The following is an 18965-nucleotide window of genomic DNA, read 5'->3' as shown; positions in this document are numbered from 1 at the left end:
CCTTTATAAAAAAAGAGTTGAAACTCTTCTCTTTCTGTGGTAGAAATACGGCAGGTTCAGAGAATCATCTCTCTAGTTTACCCGTTGGGGACCAGCGTTTTTATAGAAAATGTGATTAGAATTTTAAAAAGTTGAACTGAGTGAACGCATTCTGAGAGATAAAAATATGCAAATGTTTCTCCATTGGCAAAAAAAAAAAAATAATTCCAAAGATACAGTAAATTTCCTGAACTCTGGGGACAAATCCATGTGCTTTAATTTTTTTTCTTTTGTTTTTTAAAAGGGTTTTGATATTAGTTTGAATTATTCTGACTAAACCAGCAAGTAGGAAATAGAGAAGGAAGTGGCTCTTGTTTTTTTATTTGTTTCCTAAAGCTACCGCACCAGGTCTTTCTTTCATCACAGCAGATAAGAAGAATGCACACTTGTTTCAATTATATGGAGATTAGGGTTTAGTGAAATAGAAAAAAAGAAAAGTAAATATGTGATATGAAAATGTGACCTGAACACTTGTATTTTAACCATGAAATAAATTGAGCAGCAATGCAGGTAATATAAGGTCCTCAGTGAAAATCTTCAAACCACGCGCACTTTCAAATCCAGGTGATATATTAAAAAAATAATAATTAAAAAAAAAGATAAGGGAAAGATTAATTTGATAGGAAAATCAATTTTAAAAGTAAGATGGGAGGGCAGACCCTCAGCTTGATTTTCCAATACTTTTTTACAGACATTTAGTAAGTAGTTACACTCACATGACCAGTTGCCCTGTGCACATAGCACAGAAATGAATGAATTTCAGAGCCTATGTTTTCAGGGCTTTATGTTGTTGTTTTTGGGTTTGGTTTGGTCTTTTTTTTGTTTTGTTTTTTTTTGTGAAACCTGGAAAATAGGAACATGCTTTTTCAGGTTTTTCTTGGTTTTTTTTTACCCCCTAAAAATTAAATATAAGTCCAAATATCCAGGATGTGTTGCTTTAGGAAAACATTATCAATATTTCTCTGAATTCCCGAGTATAAGCAGTACAACATTGACCATAACTCTTATTCTGGTAACCTGTTTTTCCGTCTGTGATCATGTTATGCTCTCACAAATGTATAAGAATTTCCAACAACATCATTACATTACACTTCCCAATTCCTGTTCTTTAAATTCAGCTGTGCCTCTGCTGCTTCCTTATTGATGCTCCTTAAGCAGTTAATGTGTAGGTTCTAGCTCAGGGAACAAACCATAAAAATACAATCATAGAATCATATAACAGCCCAGGTTGGAAGGGTTCTCGAAAGCTCATTTGGTGAAAAATTTTGTGGGAAAGGAAGCTTGGATGAAATTATCTAGCACCCTGTCCAATCACATATTGAAAAGTCCTAGTGATGAGGACTCTACCACATCCCTGGACAGGTTGTTCCAGGGAACTATTGTTCTTACCATAAAAAAATTATTTCTTACATTTAGCTGAAACCTCTCCCAGTGCAACTTCTAAGTGTACCCATAATGAAGAAAGAGTCTCTGTCCTCTTTGTAGCCATCCCTTGAGTATTGGAATACTGTTTGAAGTCCCTCCTGAGCCTCCTCTTCTCCAGGGATAGATCCAGGTTCTTCAGCCTTTCCTTCAGTTTTACAGCTTTTTTATTATCTTTGTATTAAACGTTGATTAATGTTTTGATTATCCCTTGGACTCACAGTCTGTCTGTATCTTTCTTGAATTATGGGAACTGGACACAGTTCTCCAGGTGCAGCCTGATAAAACACTGAGTAGAATGTATGAACCCATCTCTATCTATGCTAGTAATGTCCCTGCAGATGCAGCCCAGGATCCACCTTGCCATTGTTGCTGCAGTGGCACACTGCTGACTCATGTTCAGCTGGTTGTCTGCCAGGACATCTAGGTCTCTTTCAGCAAGGCTGCTCCCTAGCTGCACAGCTTCTAACCTGTACTAGATGCTTTTGTCACTATGTTCCAGCTGCAGGATTTTGCACCTATCTTTGTTAAACTTCATTTAGTTCTTGCTTGTCCTCTCTTCCAGCTTGTCCATGCTTATTCATGAGACGACTCATCCTTCTGACACACCTGCCCCACCACTCACTTTAGTGTCCTCAGCAAACTTGGTGAAGAAGTTTTCGATTACATCATCAATATCATTTATGAATTTCCCCACCATCTTGCAGACCATACACTCAGTCTGCCAGTTTTTCCAGGGAAGGCTGTTGGAAACAACATCAAACACTTTGCTGAAGTCCAGGTAAACAACATTCACTGCTGACTCCCATATCAGCAGAAGACATTATGTGTGCAGGAATGCAACAAGGAAGGCAAAGACCTGCTTGGAATGAAACATGTAGAGGATGTCAAAGACAATAAAACGAGCTTCTTAAAGTACATCAGCAGTAAAAGACTAAGGTTGGGAGAACATCTCTCTTGTCAGAACTGTTAGCAATTAGTCATGAACCTATGGGCCTTCCTAAGTTTCCACGCTGCATAAATCAGACTTATTTGTGCAGCAACATTCTTCCTAGCTTCTCAGGCTTGATGCACTGTTGGACAGGGGATTTGGCTAGCTAGGCAGCCCACCCGATAAGGGACTAAGACAAATGAATTCAGTTCAAAATTCTCCATTTGACTGGTATGGAAATAGAAGAAATCAAAAAGTAAATTCAAACTAAATGTTGACAAGTAGTTCTTTCTAAACTATTGGGAGGGTGAGAAAAAAAAAAGAAAAAAGAAAAAGGTCTAGATTTAGGAAGTTACAGACACAGAGAAGAACTGAATGAAGTGAGATTAGCAGAGAGGTGAGGAACAGAGGTGATTCACATTTTATTTGGGGAAAGGAATATGATAAACCACAGAAAACTATATATAGTAAAACTGAAGATGCTTTAACATCTAAGACCAGAATAAGATGATATCAGCTGAAGAACGTTGCAAGATGACAACATGCCCAAATATATGCTCATGTGAGCCACTTAGGTAAACAATTCTTATAAGAAGAAGATAAAAGACCTAATGAATGAGCAAAGTATTTTGGAAGCTGTTGTTTCTTTAGTAGGCGGTGAAGCCTTTTTTTCATTCCATGGTGAAATAATTGGGAGAGTATACAGAAGAACTATCAGAGTAGTTGCATAATCACAACATTTATGTTGAATAGAAACATTAATGGATTGATATTGAAGAAAAGCTAAATTATATTTATATTGAAATATTGATTATTCAAATAAATATTTATATAATATTATTTAAATAAAAATATTATTATTTTGCTTCTAGTGACAAATGAAGAACACTTGGCTGTCATATGCAAAAGAAGATCTGAAATGTGAAATATTTTGGTGACTAATTTTTGGCTTTACTTTACTGAAGCTACCTCAAAGAAGCTTCGGCCTGATAGAAACTAGTAACAGTGACAAAACATCAATACTGACTGTTGCCCTTGCTGACTTTATAGTGTAAGCAAAACATTTAAATGGACTTAAATTGAGTTCCCTTGAATCATCTCAGAACAAAAATATGAAGAGCTTACACTTCCCTTACCAGTGACAATTTTGCCAGTCTGTCTATCATAAATGCAGCAATTTTAAAAAGTTGTGAATGCCACCTTTGCAGTTTATAAGTGTAGTATCAGTAGATCTGAATGTGCTATAGCATAATACCATCTGTGTGTTTCATAAAAGGCAAACTGACAGTCAAATATTGACTGCAACTTGGCAAAAGACCTGCACATTTTTCTGAAATGGAAGAAATTAATGTCATCCAATGATCTTCAGAGTTAAACCACCATTGAATTCATGTGTTTCAATTCAGCTGCTGTCAGGTATATACCTGAAGCAAAAAAGTCATTGTTATATCTGTCAACATTGCAATATTTTTATTGTTTTATGCATGTAAAGTCGTACTATAAGTCATGTAATCCTTAGTACAGTTTCTGGGTTTTTCTGCTGGCCCTGGGTGAGTGTAGCTTCCCCTACAGCTTCCTCTACCATGCAATAGAGTGAGGGTACTAGTGTCTTTTTCAAATGTGATGAGCTCTATTCATTAATACATCATGTAAAAGCTGAATATGTACTACTCATCTGCACAAAAGCCACCAGAGCAAGTGTGAAACCTTAGCTGATAACATCCTCCATGTTGATTTCCATAATTCCCTTGGTCTCCCCATTTTCAAGACTTTCTTTTTACTGTTAGAACACATTGCATGATAAAAGCAATCTAAATTCTCCACAACAGATTGTCTTCTCTCCTCTCTGTAAAACTGGACCTTTTGTAGTAACACACTGAAAATATCAACACCAACATATCCATTTCTCCTACTTTAAACTTCTAAGAATTCAGTTTCAAAGTTGTTGGCTATTTATTGCTAATTAAGGCTATTACCAGAGCCAAGCAATCTTGAGCTCTGAGTGACAATGTAATTATTCTAAAAAAACCTGAACAAAATATTATACAACAAAATATAAAAACCTGGTCTGGCAAAAAATATCATGGATTCTCTCCATATGAGTCTTAATTTAAAATAGAGATGCAATATACTGAAACATTAGGTAAACCCCTAAATATTGTTTTAGGATGAGTATAGGTTGACTGTTGAGCTGCACAGGACCCATTCAAAAAAAAAAAAAAAAAAAGAATACACTTGATACACTTGTTCATTGTTACCAGCTGAAGGATGAGGCAGCTAAGACAAAACATAACCAGGTCTGTTTTGGTGCAAGTAGAAGTACACAGCAATTTATGAATGGAAGAAGAGATAAAAACGAAAGTGGACTGGGAATTCAAACTGTGTTTACAATTACCTTGATGATAAACTTACTTCTTTCTAATTTCTTCTAGAATCATAGGGTGCAGGGAAGGTGAGGAAAGGAAAAAGTAAGGCAAAAGTGTAACAAAATTGGAAAAACATAACATTTGTGACAAAAACCTAACATTTGTAATATTTCTAATTTCTGAAGAATGTTGCCTTTCAGTAATAGGTTTCTTAAATTGTTTTTTTTCCTCACATTTTCAGTAAAAAATATCATTGATACAACTTTTAAATGTTAATGGCTCTTTTTTTTTTTTTTTTCTGCATCAATATATTTATATATCAATTGTAATAGTATTATTAGTGTAGCTCTGACGCACAGCTGTTCCCAGAGCTTGGCACCAGACACAAGTATAAATATTACAATCTAAACTTATGAATAAATTTATTTTCCTAAAGATAGAGAGCGGCACTTTGGGTGGGGTTTCAAAACTTTTAATGATGGTGTCTCAGCTGTGTAATGGAGCATGATAAAGATTCTCACTATTATTGTCATCCCAATCTGCCTTGCTAGGCATACTAAAAATTATTCCAAGGTTTAGAAACTAATTGCTTAGACTATGGAGGGAAATAATGAAAACTACTGTAAGTTATTTTGAAACTGAAAGTTGTGCAAGGCCCAAGTAAAAAACCACCAGTGTACTATTCCCCCAAGAGATACAGACAGGACAAAACTCCGTCCTGTATCGAGGTCTATTGCTGGACTGCTGAGATGCAATCATGACTGCAGCTCAGTGAGAGGTACAAGTATTTAATTGATGTTATTAGTATGCAAAGGTGACTACACAGGCTTAGGTCACAGTTCAGTGGCAGTCAGGACACATCTGGTGGCAAGTCACAGATGTCTGGTCTAGAAATCAGCTTGATTTTTTGAACCTGTTTCACTATTATAAACTTGGACATTGTCTCACTGACTGGATGGAGTCAGTGATCCTGTTTTAGAGAGATATTTTATTAATATTCATTAGTATATCATTCTGTGAACATCTGTCTTCATTATAGAGTTGGTTTCCTTCACAAGCATTTCTTGTCCTGAAGGGAGTGATCCTTAAGGGGAAAAAAAGTTAACCTCTAGTAATAAAAAACCAGATACTGATCATGGTGTACAAAAAACACAACAATATTCATGTTAGCTTTCTAGCCCGTATTTGTGTGAGTCCCAGTTTAAATAGCACACAAAGCAGAAAATAAAACTCTCGGAAAGGAACAGATGGAACCTATAACTCCTTATATGTCAGGCATTCGACACAGCTCCCATCTATAAAGTTATCATAAAAAAAATATTTTGAGAGTAAAAGCATTTGGATTAAACTACAGAGATTATGAAAGACAAAGACGAGAGTGATTCCAATGTCTGGAGTATAATAAACTAATTTAAAGTAATAAACTAATTTAGGGATTTGGTTGTAGTAACAGGACTGATAGGAAAATTGCTCACTGGCTGCAGAAGAGTGCTTGCAGCAAAACTCTATCGAATGAAAAGGCAATAATGGGAAAGCAAGGCTCTAAGAGGAAAGGAAAGGTGTCAGCTTAAAATAATTTTCTTTTAAGACTTGGAAATCATTACTTTGTATATGTAGGCTCCACGACTGAAGTAAGGAATATTGCCATTGATATCAACAACACAACATCTGGCCTGTTGAGAAAAGCTTCATTAGACAGCTCAGAAATTCTCCATAGTTATGGTACTGAGAAATTTGACAGATGGCTAGGGGTTGAGATTGCAAAATCAGTCCTTCAAATGTAATTTAAAGTCCAAATACTATTCCACCAGGTTATATAAAGAGGAAAATGACAAGGACTGAGGAATATTCAATGTATTTGCCAAGAACATTTGTAAAATGCATAAAATTTAAGAATATTCATCAAAAGAATGTGTGTTACACTAGAAAGTGTAATTAACTTTGTGTGCGATAAGAAAAGAAGTATCTGGTTTCCAATATGGCTTTGTAGGCTCTACATAAGACTGAAAATATGCTTATGCTGCAAATTGCATAACTTTCATTATAGGTTATGAATGTCTCTGAAAGAGTTAATTGAAATAGTAAAATTCACAAAATGTTTCCTAGGTATAAAGTATACACTATGAAAAGGCTTGCTTAGTTTTTTGAAATTTTTTTCCTGCTTTTGAAAAATTTTCACTATCCTTACTTTTAGGATTTTGCTTTTAAAAATGCTGCCCCAGCAGTAGACATTTCTTAAGGCTTTGTCCTTCATCAAGTTCTTTTTCGGATGTATGGATAACAATACCATAGTACGTACTGAAACTCATGACCCAGTGCAAGACTTTTGCACACTATGAAGGGCAGGTATGTATCATAGGTGAAATCAGCAACTCCTTTCTACAGGAGTTGATACCATCCCTGAATGATTTTTATCAATGGTTTAGAAGATAATGCAAAATTGCAGAAGGAAAAAAATAGTAGAATTTTTTAGATTTACAAATTGAAAGAGAAGGTGAAAGATTGCTCAACAGGCAGTTTTAGTAAAAAAAAAAAAAAAAAAAAAAGAAAAAAGAAGAGGAGCGGATCTACAGATAATGGTGACTCTGAAAATAGTCCAAGGGTCTACTTAATATGCAGCACAGCAGGTTCTCCTGATGAACTACTGCAATAAAAAAGACCACAAAGCAAAGGAATAGGGACTTGAATTAAGGAATGGACCATGCATCCAAGTAAGGAATTATATCTAATGAGATATTATTCAGTTAGTTGCATGTTAATAGAAACTAAGGAAGAGGAGGGATGCAAAAGACCAGAAGGGACTTCAGTCCTTGAAGACATTAAGACACATTTATATGTCAAGAATATTAAAAGGAAAATTTCTCTTGATTCATAACAAGGAATAAATATTTTCGTAAGAAGAATATGTAGGTATTGCAAGGGGCCTTTGATCGAGCAGAGAAGCAATGGTTTAAAGTTAACATTGAACATGTTCAAATTATAACAGCTTTTCAAAATTATTAACCCTGGAAACAAAATATCAAAGCAAAGGTTGAATTTTTTCTATTTTTAGTAACTTCAGATTAAGCTGGCACCTTTACAGAAATTACACGGTGGTCAAAAACATGATGAAGTCAATGCAGAGGAACTGAGGGAAACAGAAAGTGTCTGGAACGTGGTGTAGGAAGATTGGATGAGGTATTGCTCTTTCTTGATCTTCAGCTCAGTAAATTTCTGATAACACACATCTTGTTTGGGAGAGCCTGAAGGAGATTGCTTTATCTTTCTAGCATACTGTCACAGAAAAATATAGAGATGTTATATTAGGCTTTAGAAGTTCAGTTCTTGAAAGACTCATTTTCTCACAGTTTGGCAATATCTTTCCTTGTTTCATTGCTTTTTAACAAGTTGAAAATGTCACAGCCATTTCCTGCAAATATCACCAAATGTTTTTTTGTGTGACACTGTTTCCATGATAATTTAGATTGGATGATCTCCACCCTTTTGAGTGAATGTGTGTGTGAGAAAAAGAGAAACCGAATATCTAACTTTAATTTTTTTAAAATCCTATCATGTTTCTGAAGGATAAATATTCCTTTCTGGCTGATGTTTATCTCTGTGAACAGTCAGCTGACATGAAGAATACTTCTGGCATGGTTCTGCACCTTGATCCTCATAATTCTTATTTTGGTGTGAAAGGCTTTGTGTCACTATAAAATACTGTTTGTTGATTATACTGACATCATCAGTGAATCCAGATCCATTTGACATTCCAAAATAAGTGTCCTGTGAAAATATATTCTTACATTTCCCATTTTGATAATTGACTTTGAGCCCCTAAGTAGGGAGTTGGCTTTTGTATTTCCTGATTTGCTTATACCATTCTTTTACTTCTTGCCAGAAGGAAAGAATAGAAGCTGCACCAAAGGAGAAGCTCATGAACAAACAATAACATGGACTAAAGGCTGTTTTTTTATCTAATTTTTATCTAATTACTGTCTTCTAGGTTATCTCCCTGTTTGAACCCCTGGTGAATCCTTGAGAAACCTCCAACTTAAGTTACTTCTTTCTGCAAGATTGCAGAGCTATTACTCCTGTGCTTCTGTGCAGCTGTATGTACAGCACCACATCTAAGTTTGCATTGCAACAATCCATTCTCTCCTCTCCATTTTGTCATCTTCTCCCCTGTACAGTGTTTCTAATCCTCTTTGTCTGACCTTTTTTTTTTATTTCAACTGTAATTGTATGTTTTCTAGGCTACTGAAGATTTCTCTAAACCACCTGAATGCACTCCTCTACTCTCTGCCAACAAAGTTCAGTTCATCCAGTATTTCAAAGGCAATTTGAGGCAAAACAGAGACTTGAACTCCCAATTATTTTTTTAATCCTAACTGAGCCCCACACAGCATCTTCTTGACAGATTTCAATTTTTTATAATTATCTTCCTCATAGTTACTATTTATAAAATCTAAATCTAAATCATTGTATGGGTCCTGTAACACAATGTGGCAAAATCTTGTATGATTGACCATCAAGGAATAGACACTTGAGATGATAAAGTGACATTTGAGAATAAGGATGATGGCCAGCCACAGCAGCTAATGAAATAAGGGACTTTGATAATTTATCCAAATGAAAATAACAGGCATCAGCACTAGTTTCACTGACAGCTTTCTTTGAGATACTGCATTCATTCAAAACAATAGGAGAAACAGACTTCTTCCTATAATGATGGATTACATTGAAATTACCAGATATATGCACTGCGACTGTCAGTACTGCTGTCACTTTTAACCATGAGGAGCAGAGCAGTCCCACGTTTCAACATGCAATACTGGATGCCACAAGACTTAGTCTTAAGATGAACATGAAGTTCAGTTTAATTTTGCACAGTCAGCTCAATTCATCAAAAACCAGTCTGCACATACACATAGAGCAGAGAGGGAACACTTTGCACTGTCCATTATATCAGTTACAAATGTACAGAAAAAAAAAAGAATAAAAGAGTGATACTAGAAGACAAAAGCAAGCAGTGGTCAAAGGGGATATGATAGTTTCTCCAGTCATAGCTAAGAGGTGATTACTTGGGAATTAAACATTCACTGTCATTATAACATTCATTGCTGATGCTGACAATGAGAATTTAGATTTAACTGAATGGAATTCATTAAGAAGCCATTTTTATTCCAAATTCTTTTCTACAGCTAACAGTAGCAGCCTTTAAAAGAGCTATGGAGGAATAGCTGAAAGTTTTTTAAATCTCTGTAACTGTGCCAAGTGGTTCTTTAGCAACAAAAGGGGTCAACATGTAGGATTATCTGAGCAATGGGAATTGGGAGGGGAGGTGCAGAACAATGCCTGTTACACCGTGTTTCTGCATCTCTACTGCAGACAAGAGAAACATGTGAAGATAAAAAAAAATACAGGAGAAAGAGGATAGGAATATTTGGCTGGATTGTGGATTCTGTAGCTAGATCATGTTTATCCTTCAGCTTCTGAAAAAGAAAAATAAGAGCTAATGCATGCTAAAATGGAGATGGCACTTATGCATCCCAATATTATTTCTTTAGGTAACCATAAACAACATGATTTTGTACCACTACATGTGGCGACCAAAACAGTGGTCTATAAAATTTAATAATGTGGAACCATGATCACTAAATGTGTTGTTAATAATTTCAGACTCCCTGTGATAAATACCTGTATATTCAGGAGCAGTAATGCTTACATTGAAATCAAAATTATGAATGCAGCATAAATTGTCAGGCCTGAAAAAGAAGTAAATAAAAGAATTCAGGTACTTGTAGAAGTAAGGTTGAATGGTGTGACTTCAGTCACAGAATATATAGCCAGGACTGCAGATGAATTTGCATGACTCTTACACAGAATATTTGTTGCAAATTCACAGCTTTTGATTTCAATGTCAGCTAAAGAAATGTAAACTTAAACATGTATGTATGTCCTGCCTGAAAATAACAACTTGTCTTCCAAGTTATTATTCCGTTACTGTACAGGGTTCCTGGTTAATGGAGGCATAAAATAATCCGCTTATTTTAAGAAGTCCTTTATATCAGCTGAGAGGTTATCAGTTATCAGCTGAGATGCAGAGATATAAATGATAGCTGTAATCATTCATGTTCAGAAAGAAACCCCTGAAAAACCTTGTAACACTGGGCAGGGGCTAGAGTGATCATCAAGAACAAATTGACAAATAAAAGCCCAAGAGTAGAGTCTATGGGAGAGCTTAATTTAAACAAATCAATACTAACAGACTTCTTCCAGATTTTTGGTCAGCTTTATTTCTTTTTTGTCTTGTGAGTAATGTTGTATTTATATACCGTGTCTTCTGCATCAGAATACCTACTCTATTTCAGTAAAATGCCTCACCAAATTTAGGAATTCTTGAAATAGTTTCATCACATTTTACTTTGAAATCTGTTTGTGCTGTAATACTACATGGACTCTCACTGTTTTCAGTTTTCAATATAATTGGTAATAGATTTCTTTAAAACATAAATAACTAAAATCTCTAGATTCAGGGTAGCTAAATTTAGCTTTCTGGAAAACAAGGATCATAATACTCATATTTATAAAATAGGAAACTTTTGGATGTGAAACGATACTAGTACTGCTAACTAATCAGAAGCTGAGTATAAAGCTTGATGAAAACACATAGAATTGAAAATGACAGTTCAGAGTTCAGACTCACATTACTGATCTTTTGAAAGCTCTTTAATTCTACTAACAAGGTAAATGTTTTCCTGTGCAAAAGTATGTATTAGGTGAAAACTACTCTTGTACAGAGCTATTTATCAGATGATTTCATTAAACATGTCAAAATGGTTTGGGAATATAAGTTGTTTCCAATCAGCTCGCACAGCTAACAGAAGTAGGAACCCACCACCCTGTGTGTCTGAATACTGGACAGATGAACTCCCACGAAGATCCATGAGACCCATGGCTATCAAGGGCCTCCTGTGGAAAGGGGGGCCAGAGTATCAACCTAAATTTCATGGATTACTCAACCTGGATGGCACAAATCAGCATATTTTATCCTTAAATCTGTTGCCAGTTCAGGTTTCACTTTAATAAAAACCATGCTCCAAATGCTGGTGACCTCCTGCATGGTGCATCTGCCTCTATGTCAGCGAGAAGATTGCACAGAGAAGGGTAAGGTGGACAGTGGGCAGCAATTGCTTCAGTGATCTGATTCCAATCCCCTTTTATGCATGAGTTTACACCTGTAAAGTTTGTTCATGCAAACAGAAATGATAAATTACCTTCTTGGAAGAAATTGTTACTGCAATGCAGTAACAAATAACATGCACATTGTTAGGCACCACATTTGCAAGGAACACTTTGAATCTCCATCAAATTAACTCATTTTACTTCACAGCATGAGTAGACTACAAGTGAACACACAGTCTACTATTGCCTCTCAGTGGCCAGGCAGTAGTTCCTGAAGACACACTAAGGTGTTCTTTTGGGATCACATGTTTGAATATTCTATCCTGGAATAATTCATGATAAGTCACTTGTTAAACCTAAGTGACAGACATTTAGCTGATGTAAATCAGCATAGCTTTATTAGCTGGGATTTAACTATATCTATTTATATTCACTAAGCATCTGGACCAAAGGCAAAAATATGTGCAAAGGGATTAAGAAAAAATTATCTGAAACTCTAATGTTAAATCAAGCTTGCAAAACACTGTTGAGAGCTAAAAAAACAGACCAGCCTGTCTGGTACACAGAAAATAAGGCACTATATAGAAGACTTTCTAAGGGGAGCAAAATCACTTACTAAATTATTGATTTGTTATGTTGAAGTAGGAATCCTTACTTCTAATCCAGTAAGCAATTATCTTTTCTAGAAAGCAATTCTACAGCTGAAACCAAATTTGTTGGTTTTCTCGAGGTAGCCCTGAGCAGCTTTTAGGACGTAACCAGCTAGCAGAGAGGCATTTATGTCTGCTTCATATTGGCAGTGTGCCATCAAGCCATGACTCTGATGTATCTCCTGACATTTTATGGCAAAGATATATATAAAGCTACCTGCAGCTGTGCAGAGAACAAACATCCCACAAATGCTAGAAAGGATGAACTGGAAAACTTTGGACTATAATTCATATTTTATGGACACTGTCATCAGTGCTTCTGACCTTTTCATCTAACACTAAATGCATAATCCTTCTGAGTGCTGCAACATATCAGCGATTCTTCCCTATGATAAGCCTCGTCTTTCCCAGCTTTTATCTGGACAATGCATTGTTACAGCTTCCAGATCAGTGCTGAATCTTGCCATTGAGTCTTTAAGCAATGACTCTTGAATTATTTTTATTGCCACATACTGGCCAGAGTTAATGGTTCTGGTATGATTGCAGTAACCTTTAAGAGATTTTGTTGTTATGAAACTTATGCTTTAAAAGAAATAGGTTTTTTTTTCCTAAGTTATATTTGTAAGTAAATGTCCTGGTAATCCCTACGGACAGGATTATGAGAAACATCGGTCATCGAGTATAACTCGTTGGCATGTCAGAGGGGGAAAAAGAAAGTCAAATAGAAAACTGCCTGGCTATTTAGAATTATGACTAAACAGGCTTTCGGATTGCCTTGCTACATTTTTTGAAGAAGTTTTGGTAAAATAAGTGGGCCGTTTTGATATGTTATTGCTTTAAACTATAGTCAAACCATCTAAACTGTTAGCCCATGCTATGAAGACAATCTAGTTCCAACTAAACATTTAGATATATGAAGTTAGAAATTAATGCTGACACTCCATAGTTTACTTAAGTATTTTTGAAAAAAAGAAGAGGAAGACTATCAAAAGAATGAGTGTGTCTGTTTTGAAGCTGAATCCTGCTTTCCTGTGATTTGCCTATTTTGTCTCCTTACTCCTTTGCAAGTTTAGATGTGTAAGAAGACGTAACATTGTTGAATTCCCTGATCTCTCAGCTTCTTTAGCAGTGAAAATACAGAACTGTGTGAAAATACAGCACTAGAAGGCAAAGAAGCTCACAGGAGGGTTCAGGAAGAGCATCCTCATTGTGTGTGATACGTTTGTGCATGAAGGCCCTGTATAAGATATTCTTCACGGAACCACAGAATCACAGAATTATATAGATTTTGAAGGGACCTCTGGAGATGATCTAGTCCAGCGCCCCTGCCAAAGAAGGTCCAGCTAGAGCAGGTTGCACAGGAACCTGTCCAGGTGGGTTTTGAAAGTCTCCAGAGACAGAGAGTCCACCACCTCCCTGGGCAGCCTGTTCCAGTGTTTTGCCACCCTCGAAGTGAAGAATTACCTTCTCGCAGAATCGTAGAATCATATAAAGGTCCAGACCAGAAGGGACCTCCAAAAGTCATCTAGTCTGACCTCCTTGCAGGCAGAAGGGATACCTCCAACTCATGTGTCAATGTCACACCTTAGTCTAATAAAAACTCACAAAAATGTAAAAAAAGTGAATGTAACACTTGTGTATAATTACTGCATAATTTTCATCAGAAAGAATTAGCATTCATTAGTTCCTTCAGACCTATATTACTGAATGGATATGAATTTTTGTTTTATGACTATCTATCCTTTAGAATATGTGGCCAACCTTTCAGTAATTTAATTTTATTTTTCTAGTGAGATGGGTTTTTTCAAGTTCTGAAAATTAATTCAAATGAGCTTTCTAACCTGCATCACTATAAAATCACTAAAACGCACAGAGATCAATTAAGTTTTGAGTTACAACAGTATATTTCTACTGATTTTTATGGTTAGATCCAGTTGTAAAATTACATTAAAATTGAAAGACATTCACTGTTTATGTCCTGTTGTTGTTCTTATACTCCTTTAGTTAATGCATTATTCCTTATTTATTTTCAAGACATTTGAGTAAAGGAATAGAAGTCAGAATATAAAAAACCCACAAATTTTAATTTCTGTCAATTATACCTTTCAATATTTATTAAGAAATATTTTGGTAATTGAGTATTTTCACAAGCCATCTGTGGATTTACATTGGAGGAAGAAGGATGATAAATTTCAGAGATCTAATACTTAACTTTTTTAAAGACCTGCACTTTGAATCCATTCAGATGTGTCAAACGGCACTTACTGATCAAAAAAACTGAGTATCTCCATTTGTTTTGGCTATTATCGATTGCTTTGGCAAAGTTGTTAAATTAAAGGTCAGCCTCCATTTGGTGAAAAATCAAGCAGGTGAAAAGCATGCTGAACTTATATTTTGCAGCAGGCAACATATTGTAGGCAATTGCCAGTGAAGAGTGATGTTACTCTGTTTATAAAATGAATCCTTATGAAGGAATCAGTAATCCTACAATGCAGACTCTTGGGTTGCCCACACTGTATGATATTTCAAGATGAGGTACTTAATCATTATTGTCCAGAACACAATCCTTTCAGCTCTATTTGCAATTTTGACCTCTTTTTGTGCTTGGAAATTATTTACCTCAAAGGCTTTCAGATTCACAGCTTCTTAAATTTGTTGTTGGGCTTCAAGGCTTCCAATCCCTCCTCTCCCACAGTAAAATTTAAAAATCTCAGTAGGATAAAAGAACTAAATATATCTTACCTGGATTGTACAGACTGAGTGCATTCCAGGAGGATTTAATGGGATTTGCTTTCTCCAGCGCTGTCTTTATTTGGATAGGCCTAAGAGTAAAGGAAATTGTCTTAAAGATATTCATGAATGTAAATTGGTGAGAGTATGTAGGACCGGGGCAAGTAATTTACTAAAAGATAATCTAGTTTCAATTTACATGTCTTTATTTAAGAAAAAATTTTAAAAAAATATTAATTACCTTGAACTTCTTAGACTCCTACACTAAAAACTCTGACATATTTCTTATTCAATATTAAAATTATAAAATTTCTGCTTTAAATTCTATGCACTTCACAGAACAATTAATTTACATTATATGCTGTAAAACATGTGAAGCATGTCTGTGTACTAAACAATGATGGCCAAAAGAATCGGTGGTGACTCAAACACCACAGAAATTGGAATATGACACAAATACACAAAATACTTTTTCAGCGTGTTTGTGCACAAACAAGCTTTGTTAATTTGTACTTAGCTTAGAGACCACCTATTTGTTAATTTCAATAGATCTTCAACTGCCGTAGAAGTTCTAGAAGACTGGAAAAATGTTCATGTTTGCCAATGTCAGGGTAAAAAATCTCCCAACAGTTATAAGGGAAGAATGCAAAGGCTAATAGGAATTTACCAGCTATATAAATTTGCTCCAATTTATATATCTAGATTTGGCAAAAAAAAAAAAAAAAAAGAATAGCTTTTTTCCTATATTGTAGGCTTAATTGAGAAAGAATTCTGCAGGTATAAAGAAATGAGGTTTGTCTACAAGAAGTCACTGCAGTAACTACAGGTTATGCACACATTCTTAGGCTATTGTTAAACTAACTAGCTTAGTTTTTGCTGCTGCAGTACGATGCTCTGAGGCATATGTACCCTTGGATTCTCTTGGAATCTCTGATTATCCAGGGCTCTGCTACACACTAAATATATGTTGTTAGAAAGGTCCTTCTTGCCACATTAAGAATAAACTTCCTATCCCTTTCCATGCCCATTTATTTATATATGTCATAAATAAAACAATCCATTAGTGTCAATAATGTTGATTAGTATGTTAGAAACACCAGAAAATCTGCTAAAACAGAACAAGTAATAACATTATGGACTTTTTCCAGCTTCAGATGTATTTGAGTCGCTGTCTAAAAGATTCTGCTGCTCATTATCAGATCCTCAGCAATGTACATTTTATAGTTAAATGATAAGTCTCCGATTCTTAACACTTTTATAAACTACTAGATAAAATCTTCAGAGTTTGTATTTGTAATCTAAAGGCAAGTTTTCTACTGTAAAAGAAAGGTCTTTGTTCTCTAAGAACATTCCTCTCTAAGATCTCATGGTATCATGACATAGGACTTGCCTTCCATCCAACTGTAGAGAATGAAAGTGTGTCTATGAATTCACTGGGCAGACTATAACATTCAAGGCTACAACGCGGTCTACAGATTGAAGGAATATTTGAGCTTCTTTAATGTGCGATTAGTTTCTCTTCTGGCAATTGGCCCATGGGATGATACAATCTGCTCTATGCAGCATTTTCAGTGATTCACTTCCTTAGCTCTGACTGAATGCTGACTGCAATCCATAACAATTGCACAGGAAACAATGGGATTAACCCTATATATATTTGTTTGGAACCCACAGTTACTATTTAATGCAATTAATTCCCTACTGTGAGTTTGTTTGAAAATGAGTGTTTCCTTGCTTTATTTATTTATTTTAATTTAAATTCTTTCTGTTGTGGTGTGCATGCTGGAAGCATCTACAAGAAGTTATTTCTATCCAACTTTTTGGGGTTTTTTTTGAGTTTTGGAAGTTTTTGTTCTGCCCTTACTTTCAGATGCACAGTTATTAAGAGCTGAGCCCCTTTGTGGGAATACAGTGGATTCATTTTCAATCCAATATTTGTATCATACTATACCATGTAAAATATTTAGCTGGTTGCACGGCTCAACCCTATCAGCTATTGGAGTTTTCTGTGATCCAAAGCAGACTTTTAATCCCCACATTTCTTTCTTTTCAAGGTTATGTTTGGGATCTTATATATTTTCTAAAACAGCAACAACACGGAGAAGGAAATACTTTCAGAATTAAAAAGCAAAAAGATCACCTGGTCCCTTCTGCCACTTTAGCACCACTTTAGTGTAAAGCTTGCTGTGGTTATGGATGCTTGTTTTAAAAACAGCCATTCCAAGTATTGTGTTGTGGTTTAACCCCAGCTGGCAACCAAGCACCAAACAGCCATTCATTCAGTCCCCCACAGTGGGATCGGGAACAGAATCAGAAGGATAAAAATGGGAAAACTCATGGGTAGACATTAAAAAAAAGATTAATAATGGAAAGAGAATAAATTTCTAACACTACTAATACTACTACTACCACTATTACTGCTGCTGCTAGCACTAAATTGTAACAAATAGAAAAATAGCAAAAAGAAATAAAACCCAAGGAAGATAAGTGATGCACATGAAAACAACTGCTCACCATAAACTAAACAATGTCCAGCCAGTCCCCAAGCAGGGGGTCCTCACCAACCTTCACCTTAGTTTATTGCTGAGCATGACGTTATACGGTATGGAATCCCCCTGGGGTCAGTTGGGGTCAGATGTCCCAGCTGTGTCCCTTCCCAACTTCTTCTGTATCCCCAGCCTTCTCACTGGCAGGGTGCAGTGTGTAACAGAAAATGCCTTGGCTCTGTGTAAGCACTGCTCAGCAATAATAAAAAAAAATCCGTGTTATCAACACTGTTTTCAGTGCAAATCCAATGACAATCATATGAGCCAGCATGAAGAAAATAAACTCTATCCCAGCCAAAACCAGCACGTTGTCAGCATTCTTGGTAACCATGTTAGGAAAAAAGGTAAAATAAGTAGACAAATAAAAAGGCCTAATAAACGATTGAATTTATTTTATTAAAGTCTTGATTTCTTCCCTGTTGCCCTTCTTTCTGTGAGGATCCAAACCAAAGAACAGATTCTGTATTAGCTGCAATTTACTATGTCATAAAATATCATCCCATGCCACCTGTATTTTATTTAATTTTATTTAATTTTATTTAATTTTATTTCATTTTATTTTATTTTATTTTAGTTCATTTTTTATTTTATTAATTTATTTTATGAATGTGTAGTAGAACTATGAGACTTTTATGAGTAATTAACAAAATGCACGACTGATTTTTGTCTGCCTGTTGTCACAAGATATTCAGATAACATTTCTCTTACAGATTTCAATATAAATATATCACTGCAGTTTATTAGAAAATTACACACCGGATTTCATCTCTTAAAATAAAAAAGTTAAATGAATCTACAGCAGCTTACCTCAAAGAAACCCATCCAATGATATTTGCTTTTAGTGTAACTCAGAAAACCTTTTTTTAAGGATGTATACTACACTTTAGTCCCACATCTAAACCCTATTAAAATGAATGACACCATTAAATGCTACCTTAGGTAGGAAATTACTTAAATCTACACTTCTTATATTATTTTGGTTAAACAAGTTACTCTTTCACATTCCTATGCCATGTTGCTTGCTTTAGGAGAAGAAAAATACACCTATTAGCACAACCTCCTGCTGAAGGTTGGACTTCAACCCTAGTGATTCTTACCCACCCTCGCAGGGTGT

General features: G+C 35.4%; 1 protein-coding gene across 1 annotated transcript in view; it reads right to left on the bottom strand.

The window, feature by feature from the left end:
* The window catches only part of LOC106895380, a 55407-nt gene extending 53246 nt beyond the window's left edge, over positions 1–2161 (bottom strand). The window contains exon 1 of the mRNA XM_014954788.1: positions 2071–2161. Within this exon, the coding sequence (XP_014810274.1) occupies positions 2071–2161 (91 nt within the window). The remainder of the gene's footprint in view (positions 1–2070) is intronic.
* Positions 2162–18965: the final 16804 nt, after the last annotated feature.

Source organism: Calidris pugnax, unplaced genomic scaffold, assembly GCF_001431845.1.
Source record: "Calidris pugnax isolate Ruff unplaced genomic scaffold, ASM143184v1 scaffold157, whole genome shotgun sequence".
NCBI lineage: Eukaryota > Metazoa > Chordata > Aves > Charadriiformes > Scolopacidae > Calidris > Calidris pugnax.
This window is presented reverse-complemented; position numbering and strand designations above follow the sequence as displayed.